Source organism: Arvicanthis niloticus, chromosome 15 (assembly GCF_011762505.2).
Source record: "Arvicanthis niloticus isolate mArvNil1 chromosome 15, mArvNil1.pat.X, whole genome shotgun sequence".
NCBI lineage: Eukaryota > Metazoa > Chordata > Mammalia > Rodentia > Muridae > Arvicanthis > Arvicanthis niloticus.
In genome coordinates, this window is record NC_047672.1 from 1,349,300 (window position 1) to 1,376,552 (window position 27,253).

The window sequence follows — 27,253 nt, forward strand, 5'->3', positions numbered from 1 at the left end:
TTCTGTACTCTCTTCTGACCCATTGATTATTTGTCTGCTTTATATCAATACTGTTGTCTAAAGATTACTGTAGTTTCATAATGAATATTGAAAACAGATAAATAATTTTATCTTTTTTTTTCCTTTTTGTTGGTGCCAGGGATCAAACCCAGGACCTCAAGTACACTAAGCAAGTGGTTTTTAGCACTAAGATATATCCCAGTCTCAAATAAGATAGCTTATGTCTCCAATCATTTTTTTCCCCAGACATGGTTTTAGCTGGACCTAGGTCCTTTACATTTCCATATGAATTTTAGGATTTTCTTTGGCAGAAAAATGCTTGCCAGGATTTTTTTTAAGAAAGATTTTATATATGAATGTTTGTCTACATGTATGACTATGTATACCACATGTGAACCTGGAGCTCTTGGAAGTCAGAAGAGGATGTTGGATCTCCTGGAACTGGAGTCTCAGGGGATTGCGAGACACCATGTGAGTGCTGGGAATGGAGCCTGTGTCCTCTGGAAGAGCGGCAAGTGCTCTTACCTGCTGAGTCACATCTCCAGGCTTAACAGAAATGTGACTGCCATTATTTAGAACCTATAAATCAACTTTCGGAAAAATTTAAATGCAATAATCACAAATCTCATTCATAAACATAACAATCACTTACTTGTTTAATTTTCTTTATTTTTTTATTTTTCTTTATTTTTTCTCAGTACTATTTAGAATGAATACACACACACACACACACACAAGCACTTAATGTTTTTATGGTATTTTGAATGAGAGTTAAGTTTTAAAATTTTTTGATTTCTTACTGGTACTTAGAAACATAACTGATTTTTAATCTGGCAACTTAATAAAATTTATTTATTAAAGCCTTGTTTATTTTATTCTTTTGTTCATTCTTTCTGCATAGGTATCACATGGGTTTTACTTACTGGTTTTCATTTTGGATGTTTTGTATATAACTTTCCCTACTCCAGTGTGACACTGGATACAAGAGATGAGTGCACACTTCCTCCTTGTCCCTGGATCCTGGGTGAGAAAAAGGACCCAAATTTTATGACTTTGTACAATGGTAGCTACAGGGTTTTAGTTGAGGAGGAGGGTTTCCTTCTTTCCTGGTGTCCAGATAAGTTTTATTTCTATACAGATGATAGATTTTCTGAGAAGTTTTTCAGAGTTTACCAAAATGATCCCTTGGTAGGATTTTCTGACCTCAGTCTCCCCTTTGATTTTACTGATTGAGTTTCAGATGTGAATCCAATCTGTACCTCTTTCCCCCTCTGTGACCTCATTTGGTCAGTCTGTTGGTTTTTTTACATGTTGTTGGATTAGGTTTGTTACAATTTGTTACTGTTTCTGCATCCGCCTTTGTTAATCTAGCTATTGCTTCCCTTTTATGTAGTTCCTCTCCCTGTGGCCTGTGCTCTTATTCCTGCGTGAACATATGGAGGCCAGAGGTCAATAGTTTGCTACCTGACTTTTTGATAAAGGGTCTTTGACTCAACCTGGAGCTCATGAGTTAGCTAAATTAGCTGGCCAGCAAGCTCCAGGGACCCACCTGTCTGAGTCACACTCCTTGCCCACAGTGGTGTTGCACCTAGTTTTCATGTGGTCGTGGGGAGCTGAACTCAGGTCCTCGAACTGTGTCCACCAGCACTTCATTAACTGAGCCATCTCTTTAACTCTTTCCTTGTAATATTTTTGTCTGGTTTTGTATCTGGGTCATCCTGGGCTGACAGAATGAATTGGAAAGGGTTTCTTCTTCCTTTTTGTCAACTTCATTCTCTTCTTCTCCTCCTCCTCCTTCTGTTTTCAAAAAGAACTTATGTAGAATTAGCACCAATGTCTCCTTTACAGGGAAGAGCTGTTTGTGGTATCCGCTTCCTCTTGGATGAGTTTTGAAATTTTGTGGTTGTGAGATTTGCTCATTTCACTTAATTATCAACTTTATTAAGACAAGGTTGACTTGTTATGATTATCTCCCTATTACCCTTTGAACTGTAGCTGTGCCAGTGTCGTCTGTCTCACTAAAAAGCTTAGAAACTAGGTACTCTGAGCTTTTTTTCTTCATTTGGGCCATCTAGACTTTAACAAGCTTTATCAATATTCCAAAAGCTTTAACGTTTGATTTCACAGATCTTTATTTTTGTAGCTTCTGTTGTAATAATTTCTAAGATCTTACAATGGCTGGTGCCATGTTAAAGGCATCATTATGACCTTCAAACCCAGCACATAGGGTCAGACACCTGCCAAAATCAAACAAAGACCTAGTCCAAAGTTCCAGGTAGATCTCCAAGTAGAAGGTCCCTAAGTGTACTAACCTTGACTTTTGGCTCCTGCAGTTCTGCTTCTTGGTAACTGAGGTATGTTAACCTTGATGTGATTTTTGTGCATAAAAGACAAAGGGTTATAAGGCTCTGAATTGCATAATTTGGGAAAGTTCCTCATATGGTCACTAGCCTGAAGTAGGATGTTCTTTTCTGCTTTAAGAGTGTGTGGTGGTCTTTGGTGGGCTTGCTTACCTTGCAACATTCTGGATTCCTCAGCAAGATCCCCAGAGACTGAGATGCTGGGACACTGGGGCTCTCAGATCTCCTCTGGGGTTACAGTGTGGAAAACAGACCATTCCTATCAGATGGATACCTTGAGAAATTCCAGGGCCCTCTTATTGGGGACACAAATCTTTTTGGTTCAGCCAGATTGCCCAAAGAAACCCAAGCCTTCTCCTATTCTCACAGCCACACTGGTATCCATCCCTGTTCTCCTAGTCATTGCTCTACCTCTGGCCATTGCTCAGTCATTAACACTTTTGCCTCTAGCCCTCACTAACCCTGCTTGTTCAGCTGCCCACTTAACTATTTAAACAGTGAATTCTGTTAGTGCTGAGGGGACAATATAACCACCTGACCCAAGATAAGTCCACAATTTGACTTATGCCTGTAGAATTAGTGGGGACTGTAATAGGCCCTCAGACCTAGAAAAACTGACACCACGTTAGAGGCACCATTATAACCTTAAAACCCAGCATCTAGGTTCCAATATCTGCCAAAACAGGAGCAGAGACATAGTCCATGGTTCAGGAAGGTCCCTGAATAAAAAGTTCCAAAAAGTTGCTTTTTGGCTTCTGCAGTTGCACTTCTTGCTAACTGTGGTGTGACAATCAAGATGTGTGTGTGTGTGTGTGTGTGTGTGTGTGTGTGTGTGCATGAAAGACAGAGAGCTGTAAAGCTTGGTGCTGCAGGATTTGGGTAAGTTCCCTGTGCAGCCCCTGGACATCAATAAAGACTTTGTTTTTGGCTTTGAGAGTGGCCCTATGGTGGTGTGTGAATCCATGAAAAGGATAGCTTGGTTTCTGGTAGAGCACTGGCTAGAAATGGCCAGAGAACTTGCAAGGGATGGAATACATTTCACCACGCTCCCAGACTCTAGGCTCCTGACCTCCATTGATCAGCGCCTTTCAGTCACATAGGGCAACACCCCTACCAGCCTCTCCACAGGTAGAGGGCATGACTACAGGCCTCAGAGCCTTAAGAGATCTACATACTAATGAGATACCTAAAGGCCAGAGGGCGTAGCCAATTAAGCATTCCTTCTCAGACCCCCCTCCCTCCTCCCACCCTATTTAACTCAGGTCTGCCCTGAGTTTGGGGGGGGGGGTGCATCCAGATTCATCTACTTTCTGCCATAACAATAAACCCTTTAAAACCATAAACTTCCTTGTGTCTTTGGGGCCCTGCCATGCGGAACCATGGAGAAGGTCTTTAATGAGCTACCACCTAATCTCCCGCTGAGGACTTCTCTATGTTCCCACTGCGGAGGCCACCAATTCAACCAATATAGCTGACCTAGCGACCCAGTCAAACGAGTGCCCAGTCAACCTTGATCCAGCCAAGTGAGTGCTGTACCAAGAGCCTCTACCCGAAGAGCACTGTCGGTCTTCCCTCCCCCTTGTTCCTCTCTGCTGCAGGCCAGCCCATACACCCCTGGTCTCTGTTATTCCACGGCCCCTAACTGCATCTGGGAGCCCAAAGACTGAAACCACCAGCCTCGGCCCAGGGAGACCCCCACTCAGAAGTCCTGCTCATGTAGGACCTCAGACTGAATGAGATCTCCTGTGCCCAGGCGGAGTGCCATAGCATCCACCCAGCGCTGCATGGAGTGAACTCAGTCAAAATCCTGTGATTCTGCTCCCCAGAGCTGGGGTTCCAGCTGACTGGGGAGGCAGACACCCAGGAACCACAACTCTGCCCAGCAGGACCCACGACAGCTTCCACATTCGAGCTAACCACCCCACAGTGGTGTCTAGTGGGTTTGCCTTACAATACTGTGTCATTGGTTTCTGCACTGTTCTTTTTATTATTTACTTTGTGGTTCATCTGCTCTCTTTTTTATTCTCTTAAAGCAAACATCAATACTGGTTTGGGAACTTTCTTTAGGTTTGTGTGTGTATTTAGTACTATAAATCCCTCTGATTGAAGACCCCGGAACTCGGGAGACCCTTCCTCAAGTCTCGGGAAATCACGGCCACTCAAAAATCACAAGAAACCATACTTGGATGCAATCAGCAGAGGTTTATTGGGGAGAGTTGGCTAGCTAAGGTCAAAACTGCTCATCCACGCAGGAACAGAATTTTGACAAAAGACCAGCAAGCTGAGGTTTTTTTTTTTTTTTTTTTTTTTTTTTTTTTTTTTAGCATGGCATGGTGGGGAAAGGAAGGAATTTTTGCACGGTTACACATGATTGGTTGCATTATAAATTCAGCAAGCTGTAACGCTGGGAAGACCAAGAGGGGGAGGGGTAACCAAGAACAGTGGAACATTTCAGAGGAACCCACCCCAAATGATTTAGAGTCATGTGAAAATCACTCTGCACACTCATTCTTCTCAAGAATGTAGTTTTATCATGTCACTGTGCCCTACCCTGTCATTACCAACTATTTCAGGTTAACTATTTCTCACTTGCTCCGGCCATAGCCCCACCTAGATGACTTGTATCTTTTTCTGTGGTCAGGAGTGTGTCTTCTTACTTTGGGCCTTCCCCACCCTGAGGCCCGAGGAATGTTAATCCAGCAAGTGTCCTCTGATTCAGGGATAATGCCCTCCACCTGGAATGTGTCCCGGGGCAGTGAAAGCCTGAAATCTTACATCCAGTTCCACTTTCTGGAACTTGCATTCTTTTGCTTAGGTTTAGGGTAAAGAAAAAGCCTATATATATATTTCATAAAATGGTCTTTATAATTTTTCACTTTACATGATGATGTGTTAGATGTTGCTTTACTGGCATTTCTTGAGTTACTGTGTTTTTATTTTCATTTAACTCACAATACTTTCTATATTTCCTTTTGATTTTGTTGACACGTGTTTTATTTAGAAGCTCTCTTTAATTTTCATCTGAACCTTCTATCTTTATAAATAATCCTTGAAAATACTATCCAATCATTAAAACAAAATTGTGAAACAAACTATGAAGCAAAGAACAGATGGGGCAGAAACCAGGGGCTGGGACAGGGCAGTAACTATCAGTGTCGTTTTGAGCAGGAGAGGTCCGAGGCTCCCATTTGAAATCTGAATGGAGAGGCTCAACAATGTCAGGTATAGGAATCAGGAATTCAGAGAAATAAAGTATGGTTTAGAATTACCAGCATTATGCCGGTAAATACAAACTAGAACTGGACAGGGTCACCAAGGGAGAAATAACTGACAGTGAGAAAAGTTCTTAAAAGGGACCACTGGAATTGGAGAAATGTCAGAAACCAGGAGGAGCCAGGATGAAAGAGGGAACAGATAGGGTTCTAGAAAACAAGTGACACTATGGTTTTAGAACAAGGAGGAACCAGGTTGGCAGGCCAAGTGATTGACAAGGGCCATGGGTCTAATAAAGAGGTCACTCATGTCTGACTGAGAGGTGGGACCAGCAGGCAGGTAGGAGTAAGGTTCTGAAGACAGGAAGGCTCACACATAGGAACCTGTTCATGTGAGTTTTGTTGTAAGTAGGGATAGAAATATGGAAGGCAGCTAGGGTGGAACATGGAGTTGAGAAGAGAAATTTTATTAATTAGAATATTTGTCACAGGGTGTTTCTAGAGGGAAATTTTAATACAAATAATAGGGTTCTACCTATATAAAACCCATGGTTCAAATATTTTACATTTTAATATTGCTAGGTGAATTTTGGCACAGGTTTGCATTGTTTTTACAAGCATAATGAGGAGGGGAAGCCTTGGAATGTTTAACCATGTTAAACATTAAGGATGCTAGAGTCAGATCTTAAATCTGATAAATCAAGATTTTTAATTTAAAAAAATATTTTATTGCTTAATTACATGTATGTATGTCTGTGTATGGGTATGTACACATGAGTGTGTGTGCCTGCAGGGGCCAGAAGAAGACAATGGAACTCTTGAAGCTTAAGTTACACTTGTACATTGGTTGTGATCCACACAACATGGACGTTGGGAACCAAACTTGGGTGATCAGAAAGAGAAGTGTGTGGTTTTATTTCTTATTTCTAAGGAAATTGACATTATTATTTTATTTGTTAGGAATACTATTTTATTTTATATGTACGGATGTTTTGCCTGTATACAAGTCTGTGTACCACATTCATGCCTGCTGTCCAGGGGGGCCAGGAGAAGGTGTAGGAGTCCTTGGAACTGGAGTTACAGATAACTATGAGCAGCCATGAAGCTGCTAGAAACTGAACCCAGGTCTTGTAGAAGAGCAGTGAGTGCTCTCAGCAGCTGAGCCATCGCTCCAGCCCCCAGGTCTTTATGGGAGAACAATCTGCTGGGAGCCAAGATGGAATAGATAAACCTACTACTACATAGAGTCAGCACTTACCCAGCATGCATGAAGCCATAAGCCTCATTCCCAGCACCCTATAAATCAAGTGTGGGGAAACCAGAAAGATCAGAAGTTTAGATTATCTTCGGCTATATAGAGATTTTGACGCCAGTCTGTGACACATGAGGCTTTGTTTTGAAGAAGTCCTTAATACTTTTGATTTGCTTTCAGATAAACTGACAAGAGACTAGAAGTAAGTAAACTATATAAAACAGGTACCAAATGTAACTCTTTCTGAAAAGCAGTGACTTCATATAAAAGTCACATAAAGGTGAAGTATACTTTAACTTTTGGTGTAATTATATGGTCATGAACACAAATACATCCAGGTATGGTTAGGCACACTCTAATCCCAGAATCCTGGGGACTGAGGGAGGAGGATCTTGTGTTCTGGTCCAGCCTGAGCCACATAGTGAGACCTTATCCCAAGCAAAATAAATCAAAAAACATATTGAGGCAGTTTGAATATGCTTAGCACAGGGAGTGGCGCTATTAGGAAAAGTGGCCTTGTTGGAGGAAGTGTGTCACTGCAGGGGTGGGCAATGAGATCCTCCTCCTAACCATGTGAGAGCCAGTCTTCTCCTAGTGGCCTTCAGATGAATATGTAGACCTCTCAGATCCTCCTCAACTCCTCCTGCATCATGCCTGGATGCTGCCATGCTCCCACCTTGATAATAATGGACTGAACCTCCGAACCTGTAAGCCAGCCCCAATTAAATCTTCTTCTTATAAGAGTTGCCTTGGTCATGGTGTCTGTTCACAGCCGTAAAATCCTAACTAAGACACATATACACAAAATAAACAACCAACCCAAAATATAACAACTCCCCCAAATAAGCCAATATAATTTAGTGTTTGTCAAGACTGACCATATCCTTGCTTCATATGTTAAAATTTAACTCCTGTGTGATCGTATTTGAAGGTAGGACCTTTTCGAAATAATCAGGTCATGAAGGTAGAACCTTGGTATGTGAGATTAGTGAGAGGCGGGAGCAGGGGGGAGGGGAAAAGCAGAACTTGCTGTCTTTCTCTCATGTAAGGATAAAAAAAATATGTCTCCAGTTTTAGCTGGAGCAGGGAACCCACCAAAACCAGCCATGCTGTATCCTGATCTTGAATATGTCATATATATCATATCTCAGCAGGGTGTGATGGTGCACATGTTTGATTACACAGTGAGTTCCAAGGCTACAGAGTGAAACCCTGTCTCAAAACAAGAAACAAACAAACCAAAGAAAGAAAGAAAGAAACCCACAAACCAACCAAAAACCAAAGAAGAAGAGGAAGAGGAAGAAGAAGAGGAAGAGGAAGAGGCACAACAACCACAACCAGAGAGAGTCATACTGTAGAGTGAAAAATTATAAAGGCCATTTTATGAAATATGTGTAGATTTTTCACCTTACATAACTCGGAACTGAAAATAAGATTTCAGGCCTTCACATTCCAGGTGAAGGACACTTGCTGGATTACATTCCCCAAGCCTAGCCCAAGGCAGGAAGGCATTCCTGACTACAGATAAAGATGCTACCACCTAGGTGGGGCCATAGCCCTATAGCCAGAAAAAGTAAAGATAGTAATCTAAAATGGCAGAATAGGACACAATAGCATGGTGAAAACTACATTTTTGAGAAGAATGAGTGTGCAGAGTGATCTCACATGACTCTAGATCATTTGGGCTAGATTTTCTGAAATGTTCCACTGTTCTTGGTTACCCCTCCCTTGGTCTTCCCAGTGCTATGTTCAAAATTTGTAAAACAACCAATCATGTGTAAGCGCGCGAAAATGCCTTCCTCCCCCCACCCCATGCTATAAAAGACCCTTTAACCCACCACACGGGGCCAAAAACCCTGCTCTTGGAGCTAAAGAGCTTGTCGTTTTTTGACCGCCGGCTCCTCCCCTAATAAACCTCTGCTGATTGCATCCAGGTATGGTTTCTTGTGATTTTTGGGTGGCCGCAATGTCCTAAGACTTGAGGAAGGGTCTCCGGAGTTTGGAGCTCTTCAATACCTCTTCACACTTCTGTTGTTTATACATGATCTAATTAATCCATGCTGCTTTGTTAGCTCATAGTCCCAGTAGTACCTGTGAGAAAGTTCTTTATTGATAGTGTATGCATTATTTTTTGTTGCTGTGATGAAATACCATAACCAAAAAGCAACTTAAGGAAGAAAGAATTTGGCTTCTAATTCTGTTGGAATCCACCATGGCAGGCACAGTGGCAGAAACAGGAAGCTGGGTTTCCACATTTTCACCTACACACAGGAAGCAGAGCAAGGGAACAGGAAGTGGGGTGAGGCTATAAATCCTCAAAACCCACCCCCAGTGAAATACTTCCTCCAGGTAGAAGGCCATGATTCTAAAGGTTCTATAACCTCTCCTTGTGGGGCCACCAACTACAGATCCAAATATTCAAATACATAAGCCCCTGAGAGAGATTTCTCATTGAAACCACAACAGAAGGTTGTGTCTTCTGGCCTTTCCCTGCCTGCCTTTCAGCTCAGTGTGATCTTGACACTTAGCAGAGTGACAAAGTAGCAACAGTCTTTGGAAAGATAACAAGCTGGAGGCAAAACAGCTTGAATGTCATGTGGAAATGGTGGCTGAAAAACAAGAACATCACTTCTGACTCAGTGTAAAACTTTGTTGCCAGGAAGGGTAGCTCACACTTTATCCTAGCACTGGAGGCTGAGGCAGGAAGATTGCTTCTCATTCAAGGACAACTCTGGCTACCTGATGAGTTCCAGGCTAGCCTGTGGAGGGTTTTATTTGTGGCAAGGATAAAGCACAATCTGCTTAATTTCATACTTTTGAAAAATAGATCTGTGCCTTAATCATCATGCAAAGTTGACTGGTAAGCCAGTTTTACGGCAGAAATGGCCTGTCACCAAAGCAAAGACTTCAGTTTAGAACAAGATGGCTCAGAGATGCAAGCACTTGCAGTGAGGCTGGATGAGCTCCATTCCTGGAACCCACAGAGGACAGAGAAGACTGCCTCCCAAAAGTTGTCCTATGACCTCCATACACACACACACACACACACACACACACACACACACACACACACACACGTGGGACCATGAAAGGATGGCCTGGTAGAGCACTGGCTAGAGATAGCTGGATATATTTCGCCACGCTCCCAGACTCCAGGCTCCTGACACGCTGCAAAGACCTCCATTGATTTGAGCCTTTCAGTCACGTAGGGCAACACCCCTAACAGCCCCTCAACAGGTAGAGGGTGTGACTACAGGCCTCAGGGCCTTAAGAGATCTACATACTAATGAGATACCTAAAGGCCAGAGGGTGTACCCAATTAAGTAGTCCTTTGAAGACCCTCCTCCCTCCCTATTTAAGTCAGGCCCACCCTGACTGGGTGGTGGGTGGGATGCAGCCAGATTCATCCACTTAATGCCATGACAATAAACCTTGGACTTCCCCGTGTCTTTGGGGCCCCGCCATAGGGAACCGTAGCGAAGGCCTTTGACTAATGAGTCCCCACCGCCTAATCTCCTGCCTTAAGACCTCTCTATGTTCCCTCCATGGAGGCCACCAATCCAAGCAAGCTAGCTGAGCCAGCGACCCAGCTGAGCGAGTCCCAGTAACAAAGAGTCTCTACCCGCGCAGGACACTGTTGGGGCTTCCTTCTACCCCTCACATCTCTGTTCTTCCAAGGCCCTCGGCAGCGTTTGGGAGCCAGAGGACAAATATCATTGGCCTCTGGGTCCACTTAGGAGCTCTGCCTCCTGGGGACTTCAGACTGCGTTCTCCCCACGCCTGGGCGGAGCCTTGTGGAGTGAACTCAGTCAAATTCCCACACTTCTGCCTCCCTGAGCCACCACGAGGAATTCACAATTCTGCTCAACAGGACCCACGCCCACACACGCAACAGCTGTCAGCCCCCCACACATGCATGCACTCATGCATGCACGCACGCACGCACCTGCACCACAACACACATATATATATACAATATAATAAATAAAAAAATTAAGTTCCTTCTCTGTCACTAAAAGTTTGTACACGTTTGCACAAGGTTCTTCAATTCTCTGCATCTCTAAGGCTGCCCTGGGGACTTTCTGTCTCCCTTTCTCCTCTTCTGCCTCCTGGATGAAATGCTGCCTGTGTTCTCAGAGTGGAGTACAGCAAATGACATAGTGCCAAAGATGAGGTTACTTCTCAACGTTCCCCTCACCCTGTCCTGATGTCTACTCCCACCTTGCCACCAGCCCTTTTACTTATTCTTCACTTTAGCTTCAGCTAAAGCTTTCATTCCTATGGAAAGACCAACTTTCCTTTGATGGCCCTGGGGGAGAGTTAGTTGCCTCAGTCTTCCCATGGGAAAGCAAATGGAACAGGACAATTTTGAAAGGAGTCTCCAGTGTTTGCCTGAATTAAAGGCTGATTTAGCCAGTACTTCCAGAGCTTGACCTTCAGGGAAGTGGCTCAAAAGAGGAGAGAACTAACTGGTAGTTAAGAGCCAAGAGCGAAATAGCCAGCTGGGGTGGGTGGAGGGGCGACCCAGTGGCAACTGTCAGAGCACCTCTTGGCTTCAGGAAGAAGCTCAGTGGGCTGCATGAAGTCTAGCTGGGATTTGTGCAGAGCTGGCTACTTCATGTTTCCATTTTTAGCTGGATGTGAGTGTGACCCAGCCAGAGACAAACAAAGATGTGTGTGTTTGTGTGTATTATGTATATACATGTATACATATAAGCCTATATATGTATGGGTATATATATGGACAGAGTATATATATATGTATGTGTGTATACACACACACACATATATATGTATACATATACATATATGTGTGTATACACACACACACACACACACACACATATATATATATATATATATATATAAAATTTGGCAATTTATTAACCCAGCATCCTTTGTTCTAATGTAATGCTTCTTTTTGGCAGCTGCCACCTGTTCAGCGATCCTGTCCAGATCGCTCTATCCCTGAGGTGTTAGCTTGCAGCTCCTCCAAGGCTTGGAGGTCGTGGCTGGCCACACTCTTAGAGCCTCTGCTGAAGTGGCTGGGCCTGACTCCATTTCTCTGTCGGTCCTCCATAGATCTTGGTCATGGAGCCAACCCCTGCGCCACTACAAGGTACAGGCGCCGTGCTGTGGAATTGGCTCGTGTGTAGAACCAGCTCTGTAATATGCGGCAAGCTCTTTATGTTTGTCCAGCTTGACTGTGTCTACCCATTTGGGGACTTTCAGCTTCCCGGACTCTGAGGAAGGTTGCTAGAGCATGGATGAACTCCTGCTGGTTAATGCCTTTTATATTAACCCAGGCATCATGCGGCTTGCATGTTGCCAGCCCGGGGAAAGGGAACGGTGGGGTTTCCTGGGTGCACAAGTTGAGCCTATATATTTTATATTTTATTTTTATTTATTTAATTTTATTTTTTGAAAAAAGATCTCCCTGTGTAGTCTGGGGAAGTCTGCTACTCACTACATACCCTAAATTGGTCTGGAATTTATGGTGACCATCCTGCCTCTGCTTCCAGTGTGATAGAGTTACAGCAGTATGTCACCACACCCTGTAAGGACAGCCAATTTCTAAGGTGACCTGTGGCTTACTCAACTCTGTTCCATCAGATAAACTGTGTTGGCTGGTACAGGCTCTCAGAGGACCTGAATGGTAGGTGTGAACCTTCCCTGTGGAAGCAGGGTGTGAGCTGGAAGGAGATATAAGCCAGGAGGTGCCAGCAGCCATGCAATAGAGACAGCATCCAATAGGGGCCTTGTGATGAGTTGCAGAGAAGCAAAATTATGGAGTCCGCTGGCCACCTGCTGCTGTTTGAAGGGGACCCAAGAACAAGGCAGAAGCACTGTGTGAAGGTTCTCAGCAGCCTCCCTTCCTGGTCTATATCCTTGGGACAAGTGTCTATTGCTACGAGATACCATTTCTGAGACAACTCTTACAAAAGATAACATATTTGGGGTTGTGTAAGTTTCAGAGGTTAGTCCATTATTATCATGGCAGGGAACAGAGCAGCATGCTGGCAGGCGCTGGAGCAGTAGCTGAGAGCTTTACATCAGCACAGGAGACCAGTGGTGCAAAGTGAGGCCTCTGGCTTCCTCAGTCTGCTGCTTCCTCTGAGTAGGGAACGGTCACTAAGGCCACCAGCCTACAGCTACCTCTCAGTTAGGAGACCAGGCCTCCACTTGCTTTCAAGATGGCTGGTTCCATTAGTCACTCATGGAGTCCCTGATCAAGTGCTGGCCTTTGTCAGTGCTAGTGCTTTTATCAGAGTCCATGCTAGGTGATAGGTGTGTGGGCCAGCTTGTAACAGCCAGCACTGCTATGAGTGGGTAAATTTTGGATTGTAGAAGTTCATGGTTTACAACTGCCAACATTTTTGCAACTTTTTTTTTTTAAACTCATGAACCCTCTTGCATTAAGTCATTTGGCTTCAAACAGGGTGAAGTGTGAGCAAAGGCTAGGTGCTGACTCATAGTCACCTGACTCTGAGGCTGACCTCAGAGTTGGGCTTTCTCAAGGCATTTACTGACAAAACTATTTTTTGAAAAATTAATTTACTTATTTGTGTTAAAATATGGATTAAAAAAAACCTACCAAACACTCCTAAAATTCCAATAAACAGCAGTTATATATTATTAGTACTTTTGTATAATGCATTTCTAGAGTTTTTCTTTTGAGACAGGCTCTCGCTCTGTAGCCCAGGGTAGCCTCAAACTCATAATTTCCCTGCTTCAGACTCCGGGTGCTATGATTTTACAAGTGTACATGGACTTTTAATAACTTCTTTTATGCTCATAATTGAGAACTCCATGACTTCAAAAAGGTTGGATGCCAATCACAATTTTGTGTTATTTTTGAGAAAAGCTATCATTTTAGAAGGGCTTTGAGCTCAATCTGTAGCTAAAGCTGACCTCAAACTCTTTTTTCTCCCTTTTTTACCTCTCCAATGCTGGGATTATGTGTATGGGTATCACAATCAACATAAATAGAATCTTACATTAGGCCAGATGGGTATCTAGATTTTCCTGAAAAAGCTTGAGATGGTGGTGTTGCTTGCTTTTAAAGTCAGCACCGAGGAGACAGAGGCAGGCAGATCTCTGTGAGTTTGAGGCCAGCCTGGTTGACAGAGCAAATTCCAGGGCTTCACAGAGAACCCTACCTCAAAAAACAATAACAAAGAAAAAACAAACAAGCAAAAACCCCCAAACAAAAAAAAAAACCCAAACAAATAAACAAACAACAAAATCCAAACAAAAGAAAAGGAAAGAGCTTGAGATGAAGGGACAATAAAAGCTACAGCCTCAGGCTGGAAAGATGATGGCTCAGCAGTTAAGAGCACTGGCTACTCTTTCAAAGGACCTGAGTTCTAGTCCCAGCACCCACACACTAGCTCGAAACTGCCTATAACTCCAGTCCCAGGGGAACCAGTACACACAGATGTAGGCAAAACACTATAAGATTAAAAAAAACACATAAAGATTTTAAAAAAAAATCTTCTCCTGCTATTGCTTTAATAAACTTAAAAGACAACTCCCACATATAGTCTCTCCTGGGAGATGCCTGGTGAGAACACTGTTAGTCTCACACAGTTAGGAACCCTCCAAAGTCAAATTGTACCAAGCTAAGAGGTGAGGTTTGGAACCAGAGGTATCCATTGGAGTCCCTCACCTGTTGGCCCAGCCTGGAGGCAGAAAGGATTCAGGTCCTTGCCTGTCCTCTCTCCTTGTTCCTTCCATCTTGTCCTAGGATTTCTGCCCACCCTACCCACACACCCTGGGAAGCCAGGCCTTAAAGAACATCTCTCTTCATCGCACACAGGTGAGGAATGCAGCTACTTTCCACTCGCAGAAGAGTTTATCTTTTTACTAAACAAAGGCTGTTTCTGGAAACTCTCCCTAGCTGTAACTTGAACCAGGTACCATGTCTATCCTGGGAAGAGTGAGCTCAGTAGAGGACCGGCCTTTGACACTGCTGGACTGTGATGATTCTGTGAGCAAGGCAGATGTTTCCCAGTGTGATAAGATCATCTCTGAAGAAGACTCAGTTTACTCTGCATTTTCCAGGTTGCTGCTCCTGGTGCCTCCATGATGTCTGCTGTGTGAATCCCTTTGCTGGTGGAAACCCAGGAAGGGATGAACTGAGCCTGCCTACTCCTCAGCACTTTCTGTAGATGCTAAAAAGGAGCAGTCTTCACATGGTGGCACAGGAACCCTCGGGAGTGCGCAGAGCATTCCAGTAGAGCAATGAAAGAATCGATTGCCCAGTTTCCAGTTACCCAGATCTGTTCTAGCTCTGTCCTGGATGGTCCCACCTGTGCATGTCTCTAAGTCCACTGTAGCTCCCTTCCCACCTTAGGAATCATAGCAGAGTCCCTTGTAGCCCTACATCCTCTCGGAGGTTACATTGTTTTGTTCTGGGAATGGAAAACTCAAAGCACCACCAGGAAGCTTGATTGATGGGAGTTGAATAGATCCTAGCACTTCTGGGTTCTCCCTTTCCGTCCTCCTTTCTATCCACAGTTGTGTAAGCTTCGAGCCTAGGGATGGGAGCAAGCCTGCTCGCAGACTCATTTAATCCAAATTCAGTTTTGAGAGAGTTTCGCGGGAGCAAAGCCACGAGAGCATTGGGAAGAAGTTTTGTACAGAAGACCTGCTGTCAGAACAGGTAACTATTAATTGAATAGTGTTTTTTGTTTACTTATTATTATTTTTTAATGTGCATTGATGTTTTAGCCTGTATGTATGTCTGTGTGAGGGTGTCAGATCTTGGAGTCACAGACAGTTGTGAGCTGCCCTGTGGGTGCAGGGATTTGAGCCTTGGTTCACTAAAGAGCAGTCAGTGCTCTTAACCACTGAGCCATCTTTCCAGCCCCAGATTGAATGGTGTTTAAAAATTGATAGGTACAGGGAAGACATGAATAGTAAAGGTAAAACACAAAACCAGTTTTGTTTAATGGCCACCTAGAGAGGACTGAACTCAACAAGTAATGGTACATAGTCAAGTAGATATTAAAAATGTATGAAAATTGACGTCGTCCTGGGCTAGAAAGCAGGCCTCAACAGATTTCCAAGAGTTTCTGCCACTGACCACATTGTTCGACCACATGCAATTAAGTTAAAGATCAATAACAAAAGCAGAATGAGAAGCCCTGACTTGTAGGAAACAGGAACTATCTGTCTATATAATTGGTGAGTGAAAAAAAATCATAAGGGAACTTGAGGATTGTTAGACCGGGTGGTGTTACAAGTGACCACTGGATGTCAAAGCTGGTGGGGTGCACTGAAAGGGAGCTTCTGAACCTCAAGTCTAAAGGTTAGTTTGGCAACTTCTTTAAGAAGTCCGCATGGAGAAAGACATGCTCTGGGAAAGAGGATGGGAGCGGGGAAAGCCGAAATTACAAAGGCAGGGAAAAAAACTCCACGTCAATAGCACGTGTTTGTTACTGTTGAGTTAGGGTCTCACTGTGGTTGTAGCTGAGGCTGGTCTTGGCCTGATCCTCTGCCAAGGACTTGGATCAGGGTAAACAATGGTGGCCTTGGACCCCAACTCTGCTTTCAATGTCAAGAAACTGCCTCAGTGAATGAGGAAAGGAGGCCCTGATGAAAACCCTGACTTCAGCTTGAGGTTCACACCCAGATCCATAGACACATGGGAATTAGCATATGTACATGTACAGACAACACACACATGCACATGACACAAAGAGAAGAGAGAAGGAGAAGGAGAAGGAGAAGAAGAAAGAAGAAGAAGGAAGAGGAAAAGGAAGAGGAGGAGGAGGAGAAGGAGAAGGACAGTTGCTTGATATTGAAGTTGGTATGAAGAGATTTGTCTCTTTTCTCTTTAGTTTTTGTATTTGTCCATTTTTGTTCTTAAGACAGGGTTTCTCTGTGTAGCCCTGGCTGTCCTGGAACTCACTCTGTAGACCAGGCTGGCCTGGAACTCAGAAATCCGCCTGCCTCTGCCTCCCAAGTGCTGGTATTAAAGGCATGAGTCACCACTGCCTGCTTCACCTATGCTTTTGAAATCAGATCTTAAGAACAGTCCATTTTATAAGAACAGGAAATTGTTAATTTTGATAAGTTTTTTTGTAAAAATTTTTGGGGGTTATGAAACATTTTAAAAGTATTCTAAGAGGGCGTGGCCCTTGGAGGTCCACCATGCTCCAATGGCTGACTCCATACCCATAGGGATATGGACAGCACAAATTGGACTTGGGTTACTTAAGAGAAAGGATGTGAATGTGGAAGGGAGTAGGGAGAATCTGGGAGGAGTTAGGAGGAAGAATGAAGGAGTTGATATGATCAAAATACATAGCATGACATTCTTAAAAAATAAATATGTAAACCTAAAAGTTATATCATTTCTTTTCCAAAACAGTGAAGCCCACTGGAGAATGGCTAGGAAAATGTACGTGTTTTGTCAGCAGTCACTATAGATTCACTATAGACACTAGCAGAAATACATTTTTTTTTTTTTTTGGTTTTTTGAGACAGGGTTTCTCTGTGTAGCTCTGGCTGTCCTGGACCTCACTCTGTAGACCAGGCTAGCCTCGAACTCAGAAATCTGCCTGCCTCTGCCTCTGTGCTGGGATTAAAGGCGTGCGCCACCACCGCCCGGCGCAGAAATACATTTACTTCCAAGATTTCATCTTCTTTGTCTTCTTTGTAGGAGAAAAATGGTACCAGTGGGGTTTTAAAAAATCATATGTTGTACTGATGGACATGAGGTCCTTAGGAAGGCGTCCGTACTGTGGAAAACCACAAATGGATGGTAATATTACTGATATTGTAAACAAGATTTTGAGTATAAAAAGATAACATTACACAAGACTAAAGACACTAAGTAAAAACCTCATAGCCCAGAATTAGATTTCAGATGTCCCTTATCTCATCCAGAAGTTATATTTCATTTCTGCTCTTCAGAAGATGTGAAATGTCTGGGAAGCGCTTGGCTTTTCCTGTTCAACACGCTGCCGTCCGTTTAATCAACGGCCAGAGACTTCTTTAGAAAGTAATTTGTCAAAAAGATGACAATTTCTGTCAATTATTAAATAACTTAGTTACTGTTCATAAAATAGTTTGAGTAATGTGGAGGGGAACCGTGCACCATAGTGGAGCAGCTTCCAAGTTCCATCCTCTTCTCACGAGTCTATTAAAGCATACCGTAAGGTTGTTACTGAGTAACCCAAGTAGTTTATCTGATAAATTGCAGCAACAACAGAAGATCTTTCTGCTCTGCTATGGGGTAATCACTGTTCCAATAAAACATCCACGAGTTCTCTAAGCTTTGCCTCAGACCCGAGAACAGAGAGAGCATCAACAGTAAGAAATCCTTGTGTTGTTACTTTAGCCAAAAGGAAAATCTAGTTATTAACTTGTGGCTTAATTTGGTTTCTCCTTGGATTTCTTCTTTATTCTTGAGAAGAAGAGTCCATTGTGCTTTATGTTAGCAGTATTTCTCGTTCATTCTCATAACTTTACTTAATGAAAAATAAAACAGCCTGGCCAAAAAAAAGAATAAATAACAATATTACGTTTTAAATAAAGCATTCTTGGCACCTAAGTGTTAGGCTAAGGGTGGGCCAATGGTCTCAAGCCTGTGTTCTTTGTCATTCCCCAAGCCTTCCCTTCATTAATCCTCCAGGCCCTGTTTGTATTTTCCTCTTTTTTTTGAGACAAGTTCTTCCTATATTGCTCAGGTGGACTGCAACAGTTCTCCTGCCTCAGTCTCTTGAGTAACTAGGCCTTCAGGTGCATCCTGCATCTTCTTGAGGGTCTGCAAAAGCAGCCCCAAGCATCTTGCTTCTTCTTTGATAAAAACTGCAGTATGCTCACAACTGACCTGTTATAAGTGTAGGACATCGCGAGCAAAAACTTATTGGATTCGCTACCTTGAAGCTCGGCCTACCTCATGATGCAGTATTCTGCAGTGTTGGCTGTTTCCCCTGGTGATCACTAGCCCAGCAACAGATCTAAACTCATAACTGTAAGCATGGTTTACATGTAAGCATTCTAAGAGAGTATGGCTTGTGTCTTAGTCATGTGTTCTAATGCTGTGAAGAAACACAATGACCATAGCAACTCTTATAAAAGAAAGCTTTTAACTGGAGCTGGCTGCCCTATAGGCTGCTTCTCCAGGTGGGAAGATGGGGTGTTGAACTGAGACTAAAGGTAACTGAGCAGCTAAAGTTGAGAACAGATTTAGGGTGCTAAGCTCAGAGAATTGGGGGAGGGCATGCCAGCCGTGGGAGATTAATACTGCCCAGCACTTGAGCCAATAACGCAAGTTTAAATTGAGCAATGTGTGTGTCTGTGTTTTTCAGCTGTGGATCCAATATTCTCTGGACAGAGGCTGGTAGCATGGCCCATTCCTGGAATTAAGGCGGGGTAGCAGAAGCTACAGGCAACACCCACTGACACATTTCCTCCAACAAGGCTACATCTACTCCAACAAGGTCACACCTCCCAATCCTTCTAAAGTAGTGCCTCTCCCTGACTTCGTAAGCCCGTCAGGCCATTCTTATTCAAATCACCACAGCTTGCTTTTTATCTTGAGACAGAACCTCCCTGTGTAGCCCTGGTTAGCTTGGAACTCTAGTAGGTCAAGCTGGCTTTGGACTCACAGATATCCACCTGCCTCTGCCTCCCAAGTGCTGAGATTAAAGGTGTGCACCACCACAGAAGTTGGATACTCCTCTTTTCTTCTTCTTTTCTTTTCTTCTTCTTTCTTCTTCTTCTTCTTCTTCTTCTTCTTCTTCTTCTTCTTCTTCTTCTTCTTCTTCTTCTTCTTCTTCTTCCTTCTTCTTCTTCTTCTTCTTCTTCTTCTTCTTCTTCTTCTTCTTCTTCTTCTTCTTCCTTCTTCTTCTTCTTCTTCTTCTTCTTCTTCTTCTTCTTCTTCTTCTTCTCCTTCTCCTTCTCCTTCTCCTTCTCCTTCTCCTCCTCCTCCTCCTCCTCCTCCTCCTCCTCCTCCTCCTCCTCCTCCTCCTCCTCCTCCTTCCTTCTCCTTCTCCTTCCTTCTCCTTCTCCTTCTCCTTCTCCTTCTCCTTCTCCTTCTCCTTCTCCTTCTCCTTCTCCTTCTCCTTCTCCTTCTCTCTCCTCCTCCTCCTCCTCCTCCTCCTCCTCCTCCTCCTCCTCCTCCTCCTCCTCCTTCTCTCTCTCTCTCTCTTTCTGTCTCTCTCTCCTATGTGTGTGTGTGTGTGTGTGTTTGTATGTGTCTGAGAGGAGGTTAAGACAACTTCCAGGAGTCAGTTCTCTCCTACCATGTGGGAGGGGCCTGGAGAACAAAACTGAGGTTGTCATGCATACCTTTGCCTGCTGAATTATGAATTTTTTAACCATAAAAAATATTTTAAAAAAATCACAAGTCAGGGACAATCTGTACACAGCCCTAGCAGATGAACATATTCTCTTTGAACCAAACCTTACCCATACATACTGTCAGATTATGTAAATCCCCTACAAATTTCCTTAATGTCAGCCATCCAGTCAGTATCTCCGAATTATCAAATCATTTGAAGGGTCTCATCGTGAACTTGACTAATGTAGATTCATCCCTGCCCCCCCGCCCCCGCCCCAGCTGTCATTGACTTTGTTGAGGAGTGTGGGGTGAGTGGGGTTGGCCTGTGGTCGGTTCTCTGTTATTGTTGTAGTGATGAAACACCATGACCAAAAGCAAGTTGGGAAGAAAGGGTTTATTTGGCTTAAACTTCCACATCACTGTTCGTCTTGAAGGAGATGAGGACAGGAACTCATACAGGGCAGGTAACGAGGCAGGAGCTGATGTAGAAGCCATGGAGGGGTGCTGCTTACTTGGCTTGTTCCCCTTGCCTTGCTCAGCCTGTTTTCTTATAGAGTCCAGGACCAGCAGCCCAAGGATGACCTCACCCACAATGGGCTGGGCCATCCCCATCCTATCACAATAAAGAACATGTTCTTCTGCAAGATTTTCCTGAGGCATTTCTTAATTGAGGTTCCTTCCTTTCAGATAACTCTAGCTTGTGCCAAGTTGATAAGACTAGCATGCCCTCTCACTGCTTGGGTTCTTTCTGCATTTCCTATAGTTACATCTAATGGCTTGATCAGATTCAAGTTTGATTTTTATTTTCTGGTTCAGAATAGATGGCAGATTTGATCATGTTTTACCCTAAAGTCTTCCTTCCTCTTTTAAACATTAAGGTCGGGCATGAGTGAGGTCTGTGTCATAGGACAAAGAAAGAAAGGGAGGTGAGCGTGCTTGTCGACTGTGCACCTCAGGAAAGCAGCTAACAGGCTGTGTGGGGAGATGTCTGTGTCAGCTTCGAGGGTTGCTATAAAGCTAAAACACAAGCTGGGTGACTCCCAGCGACAGAGCATTCTTACTCCGGAGGCTGCAGTCTGAACCCTGTGTCTGCAGAGTCTCGGGGGTGGGGCGGGTGGATTCTGTCTTCCAAGCTTCTGGCACTGCCAAGGATCTGTGACTTCCCTTGGCACACTGGCTGCATCACTCATTGGCTATGTCACTCAGTCCTCTGCTGACGTCATCACACAGCTTTATTTTATCCCTGGGCGTCAGTGTCCAGATTCCCCCCCCCCCCCTTACAACAAGAACTTCAGTCCTATTGGACCAGTGCCACCCACATGACCTCACCTTAACTTGATTCCTCCACAAAGACCCAGTTTCTAAATCAGGTCAGTGTTGCCAGGTGAGCCAGGCACGAGGATATCAGTCTGTGAGAGACAGTTCAACCCACCACGGCCATTTAAAAGGATAGGATGGTGTGAACTCGACCACACTGTTAAAGTGCTGTACAATAAAGATGGAACATAAGGACTACTTCAGGCAGAGGTTGGGTGTAGCTTGGCGGTAGGAGGGCTGCCCAGTATGTGTGAAGCCATGGGCCTGGCTCCTACACTGAAAGCATGCGCGCGCGCGCGCACACACACAAACACACACACACACACACACACACACACACACACACACACACACACAAGGGGCTAGCATGTGTAGAAGACTGCTCACCTAGCATATGCAGGAGTGAGCTCTGGGTTCAATTCCCAGCACGGCACTAACTGGGTTTGGGGCACCTACCCTTTATTCCAGCACAGGAGGATCAGGAGTTCAGTTATCTTGGGCTACATGAGTTTGAGGTCAACCTGGGCTACCCAACAGCCTGTCTCAAACAACAGAAGAGAAAAAGTGTCCCCCAGGTGAGACTCACTGAGCTAGCAGAGGTCTGAGGCCAGGAAGGCGTCACTCCCTTAGCCTTTTGTCCTGGTCTGCTGGCCACAATACTTCTAGAAACTCTTGTCATGCACTGTTTTAGGAGCTGCTCTTGGGGTGATTCCTAATCAGAAGTGTCAAGTGCAGAAGGGACCTGAGGGCCACAGCACCAGAGAGGGCAGGGAGGGAAAGGAGAGGCCCTTATGAAGTAGCTGCTGGTCCTGTGTGGCCAGGTGTTGCTTGGCAAGCAAAGCCCAGGGTTGGAGCTAGAAGGAGCAGTACCATGCCAACCTCACAGGTGGCAGCATAGCCTGGCAGTGTCAAAGGAATCAGAAGCCTGGAGGTTTTGGTGAAAACTTGCAGCAAACAGTCTATGAAGCAGCCCATCTAGGAGTTACACATGTGTGAATGTTCATGAATGCTTATTCCAGGACTCATGTTCACTTGTATGCCATTCCAGGGATTTACTGGGCATGAGAGGCTCTGCCTCTGGCTGAATGCTTGTGTGGACTTACTCCCCTGTGGAGGGGGATGTCTTGGCATACAGGATGCATGCAGGGGGTGGGGAAGGGGCCCTGAAATGGGGGTGACAGATGGCTGGGCTTGGTGCTTTTTGATGTGTCTTACTGGAAAGGGTCAGGTGAATTCTTGACAGTGCAAGTAGGGACAAATGTGGAGTATTGGCTTCCTTGTGAAACTACATCATAAAAGTGATGTGGGGGTGTGTGGAGAGGGGACAGGGCAGTATCTTTCAGATGCCCATGCCCAGGGCCAAATGAGTGAACTAGGTAAATGTACTGCAGGGTTGTGATGTTTTGTAGCTTTGAGTATTAACCTAAGCCACCAGTTTTCAAGAAGGGTGGGGTAGGCTACATGTGTTCATTTATTTGTCCAACTAGGAAATAAATTGATACCTTAGTGTACACAAAGACTAAACAAAACAAAACAAAACAAAAAAACCCCAAAAAACCAAAACCAAAACAACCATGACAATTCTTGTTGACAGGGCCTTGTTCTGTAGCCCAGGCTGGCCTTGGATTGAATGCAAGAGATGGGGGAGGCCCTGAAACTGGGAAGGTCTCTGCCTTTACCTGCTGCATTGTCAGGAGTGTGCTGCTGGCCCTGGCTCACGTGATAGGTCTCTTTTTAAAATAGATTTATTTTGGGCTGAAGAGATGGCTCAACGGTTAAGAGCACCGACTGTTCTTCCTAGAGGTCTTGAGTTCGATTCCTAGCAACCACATGGTGGCTCACAACCACCTGTTATTGTATCCGACGTCCTCTTCCCGGGTGTCGAAAGACAGCTACAGTGTACTCATATACATAAAAACTTTAGCAAACTGGTAGATAGGATTTATTTTAATTTTCAATCTGGAAAACAAAACAAAACCCCAAAACAACCCCCCAAACTCTGCTCATATATACACACAGATATATAGTGTCAACATTTTCAGAGCACTGACATGGGGGACAGTTTCCCTTCAACTGCACGACAATACTGTTTTATGTGTCACAATAAAAGTTACAAGCGTCTTGTCAGCGGTCACACAAACATCATGAGTTTACATTTCAACACACAATAAAAAAACCAGACGTCTTCTGGTACTTCATCCCTGCGACCACGGCACATTCCCATAAACGTTTAAAGACCCAACAGTGTCTGTTTTGGAAGGCGTAGCCTTTCCAGATCCAAATTAAATCTCGAGAGATTTTCCACTTGAGAGAACAATCAAGGTTTTATTCGTAGGTATGGTGAAGTCTGCTCACCAAAAGATGTGTAGAAAACCTGCATGAGAGTAAAAATAAATAAAGCGTTGTTGCCAAGCCAGCCTCGCTGACACGGTAGCCAGAACAGGACACGGGCACTCAGAAGCATCATGTGAGGTTTTCAGTTGCCTATATTCAAATGAAAACTTTTCAACCAATTGAATGAAAAGAGATTGGGTAAAAGGTTTGAAGATGCTCACACTTGGGTTGGGTGTCTCTTCAGCAGCACTTTGGGGCGTGCGGCAGCAGCGGTGACATATTGCGTTTGGACATAAGGCACCGTGATCTGGACGTGCCATTCACTCACTTTGTCACCTGTTCCATCCCAGTGACTTCTTTGAAATGAAAAGTAGTACTATTTCAGGACACAGTGCACTTTAATGACATACAGCATTGAAAATCCTTCAGACAGGTCTGAGGACAGTCTTTGAACACAAGCCTGAATCTTCAAGCACATTAAATCTTTTCCTATACTTATACAAATCACTGGAAAAATACCCATCGCTAAACCCTGATATACATTCTTAGCCATTTTATTCTCTTCTATTGCAGCCAGTGTTCATGAGGCAAAACTTTGTTCAAGTTCTCCTGTGAGGGTGGCTACATTCACGGTGGTCATTCGGCCTCTGTCTCCTTCTGTTTGGCACCTGCCAGAGGAATGGAAAGTAGAAGTCTTAGCGCTTACGTTCATGGCAGGATTCCCTGCACCAGCTTATCCCACTCAGCCTGGCAGTGGCTTCCAAACAGAGAGAGAAAGGAGAAGTGAGTGGTCACAAAAGCCCCACCTCCTCCCACCATCAGTTCGGCTCCGATACCACATCTTCCCATTCTAAGTGCACATCTTCCTTCCTTCCTTCCTTCCTTCCTTCCTTCCTTCCTTCCTTCCTTCCTTTCCTTTCCTTTCCTTTCTTCCTTTCTTCCTTCCTTTCCTCCCTCCCTCCCTCCCTCCCTCCCCCCTCTCTATCATCTATCTATTTATCTTTCTTTCTATCTTTCTTTTGAGTCCCTTTCTCTTTATGTACCCTGGTTGACCTGGAGCTCACAGAGATGCACCTGTCTCTGCTCCCTAAGTGCCAGAATTAAGCACAAGCTTGAAATCTGCATTTTTTCACCTGCTGGTGTGAGGATCAGGGCTTGCAGGATGTCTGACAGGGAGATAATACCCACAATACTATCTGCTTCATTCACTACCACCAGTCGATGGACCTGCGAAGAGAAAAAAGTCCAGGTGTGAGGTCATTGTTTATGTGTGTGTGGGTGTGTATGGGGGGGTACATCTGCCCATATACCTATACAAAGAGGCTAGAGGGTTTTTTTAATTGCTTATTTTATTTAATTAATTAATCATTTAATTTATTTATATTTTCTGTGTTGACTATTTTGCCTGCATATACGCTGTATACTACATGCACGCAGTGTAGCTGGAGGCCAGAAGAGATGTCTGAGCCCCTGGCACTGGAGTTCCAGATGGTTTTGAGCAGTCTTGTGGGTACAAGGAATCTAACTCGTGTCCACCGGAAGAGCAGTCAGTATTGGCAGCTTCTGAACCATCTCTCTAGCCCCACATTATTTTTTTTAGGCAGACTCTCCCACTGAACCTGAAGCTTGCCAGGTGAACCTGGCTGGCCACCAATCTCTGCCCACTAGGGTTGGGGTTACAGCCCAGTACTGCTGCCTCCTCTTGGCTGGGTACTGGGACCTAAACTCTCAGTCCTCTGCTTACACAGCAGGCGATTTATCCACTGAGCCACCCTCCTGGTCCACACGTGACCATACAATGAATATGGCTGTAAAGCTGGGGCTGCACGGTGGACAGTCTGCAGAAAGGGTTGGGCCCAGAGGTAAAAATGTAACACCCATTGCTTGACCATAGCAAGAAAAAGAAAACCCAGCCAGTTCTGTCTGCTGAGCTTTCAAATTTCAAAACATCTGTAAAGGAATGATACAGACCCCAAAGTAATAATCTTGATCTGTGTATGTGTGCATGTATGTGGTGGGCATGAAGGCCAGGTTAATACTGGGTAATCCTTTTCCACAGGGTCTCTCTCTCTCTCTCTAGCCTGGAGCTCACCCACTCAGTTACCCTGGAGGTTAGCAGGCCTCACAGATGCTCTTGGCATTTTACTGTAGATGGCCTTTGGGAATTAGCGACAGAGTGATCTCCCCAACTCCACCACAGCCTCCGTTTTTAATATTCAATCTCAGTCTCTTGTAGCCAGTAGGTAACTGGCTTTAGGTGGCAAAGAAGGCTAGAAGGCTGTGGGGACCAAGGAGTGGACTCCCTGCTCCTCTCCTGCTGTGGCTTTTCTGTGACATTCAGGTATCAATGCTAATAATATTCAAGAGACTACACTGTGGCAGACTGAGGCGAGTGTAGTCACCCCTGGTGCTCTCATCTGAATGAGAGAGTGCACAGTATGAAATAGCAGGCTGATGTTCTGATGTCACAGCTTGCTTTAGGGTTAAACACTGAGTGCTCTGGTTAGCTGGCTAACCGTGACCCTGTGAAGAACCATCTGGTGAAGGAATTTTAGTAAGAGACATGTAACTGAGAGAACAACTTGTTTCTATCCTATTTCCCCTTAATGGCTTCTTTTAAACCACAGATTTGCCAGAGTGTGGGCATTCTCCAGTTTCCTGCACCCATGTGAATGCCATACCCAGCAGGAGCTCCTGTCAGTCCTGCTCTGTCCATTTGGCTCCTTCTCTATGCAAACACGAGTGGCAACTCCTGGAATCTTATTGGCCTCAGTACCTGGCCTTTTCTCATCTGTAGCTCTCACAGGGGATTCCCTGTAGGATGGAGGCTGGGCCCTGCAGGAAGGTGGCTGGATTCTCTTGGACAGACACTGGACTCTCTAGGACAGACAGTGGACTCTACAGGACAGAGGCTGGACTCTCTAGGACAGACAGTAGACTCTCTAGGACAGACACTGGACTCTCTAGGATAGACAGTAGATTTTCCAGGACAGACAGTGGACTCTCTAGGACAGACTGGACTCTACAGGACAGAGGTTACACTGCATGAGGTGCAGGGGAGTTCTGACGGCAATGGCTGTCAGTATAGCACAGGTCTTCACGTGTACAGCTTTTATTGTGGAAGTCTATGAATGCCTCTTAGTGGTCTCAAAGGTATTCAGGCACTCTGCCTCTTAGTTTGCACATCTATATTTATAATATCAAAAGAGCCTCATTACTGGGAGCTCATTTTACAGAGCAGGGAATGTTCTGTAAGGAACAAAACTGCATCCTCCAGTCCTTGAGAGTGACACCTGAGGGGAGAATGGGGCAGGGACAGGGGCGCACAGGAGGCCACTCCTAGTCCTGCCTGAGAAGGAACTGTGGGATTAGAGGGTGGAAGACGGGCACTACTGTGGCCCCTCCCTCCTTCCTGGGAACCCTGAGCAGGTGTGCTTGAACATTCCACAAGTTGTGAAGGGCAGGGAGTGCAGGGCTCCTC

The 27,253-nt window shown here is 44.6% G+C and overlaps 1 protein-coding gene and 1 pseudogene across 4 annotated transcripts in view; both read right to left on the bottom strand.

The window, feature by feature from the left end:
• Positions 1 to 959: 959 nt before the first annotated feature.
• LOC117720940 (small ribosomal subunit protein eS19-like) lies at positions 960 to 18,686 on the bottom strand (annotated as a pseudogene).
• Positions 18,687 to 23,364: 4,678 nt separating this feature from the next.
• Positions 23,365 to 27,253, bottom strand: part of Prkag2 (protein kinase AMP-activated non-catalytic subunit gamma 2) — a 245,056-nt gene continuing 241,167 nt past the window's right edge. For all 4 annotated transcript variants that reach the window (XM_034519331.2, XM_076913253.1, XM_076913257.1 and 1 more), the window contains 2 exons: positions 24,906 to 24,999; positions 23,365 to 24,440 (listed from right to left, as the gene is read on the bottom strand). In XM_034519331.2, the coding sequence (XP_034375222.1) occupies positions 24,409 to 24,440; positions 24,906 to 24,999 (126 nt within the window). In that variant the 3' untranslated portion in view covers positions 23,365 to 24,408. The remainder of the gene's footprint in view (positions 24,441 to 24,905; positions 25,000 to 27,253) is intronic.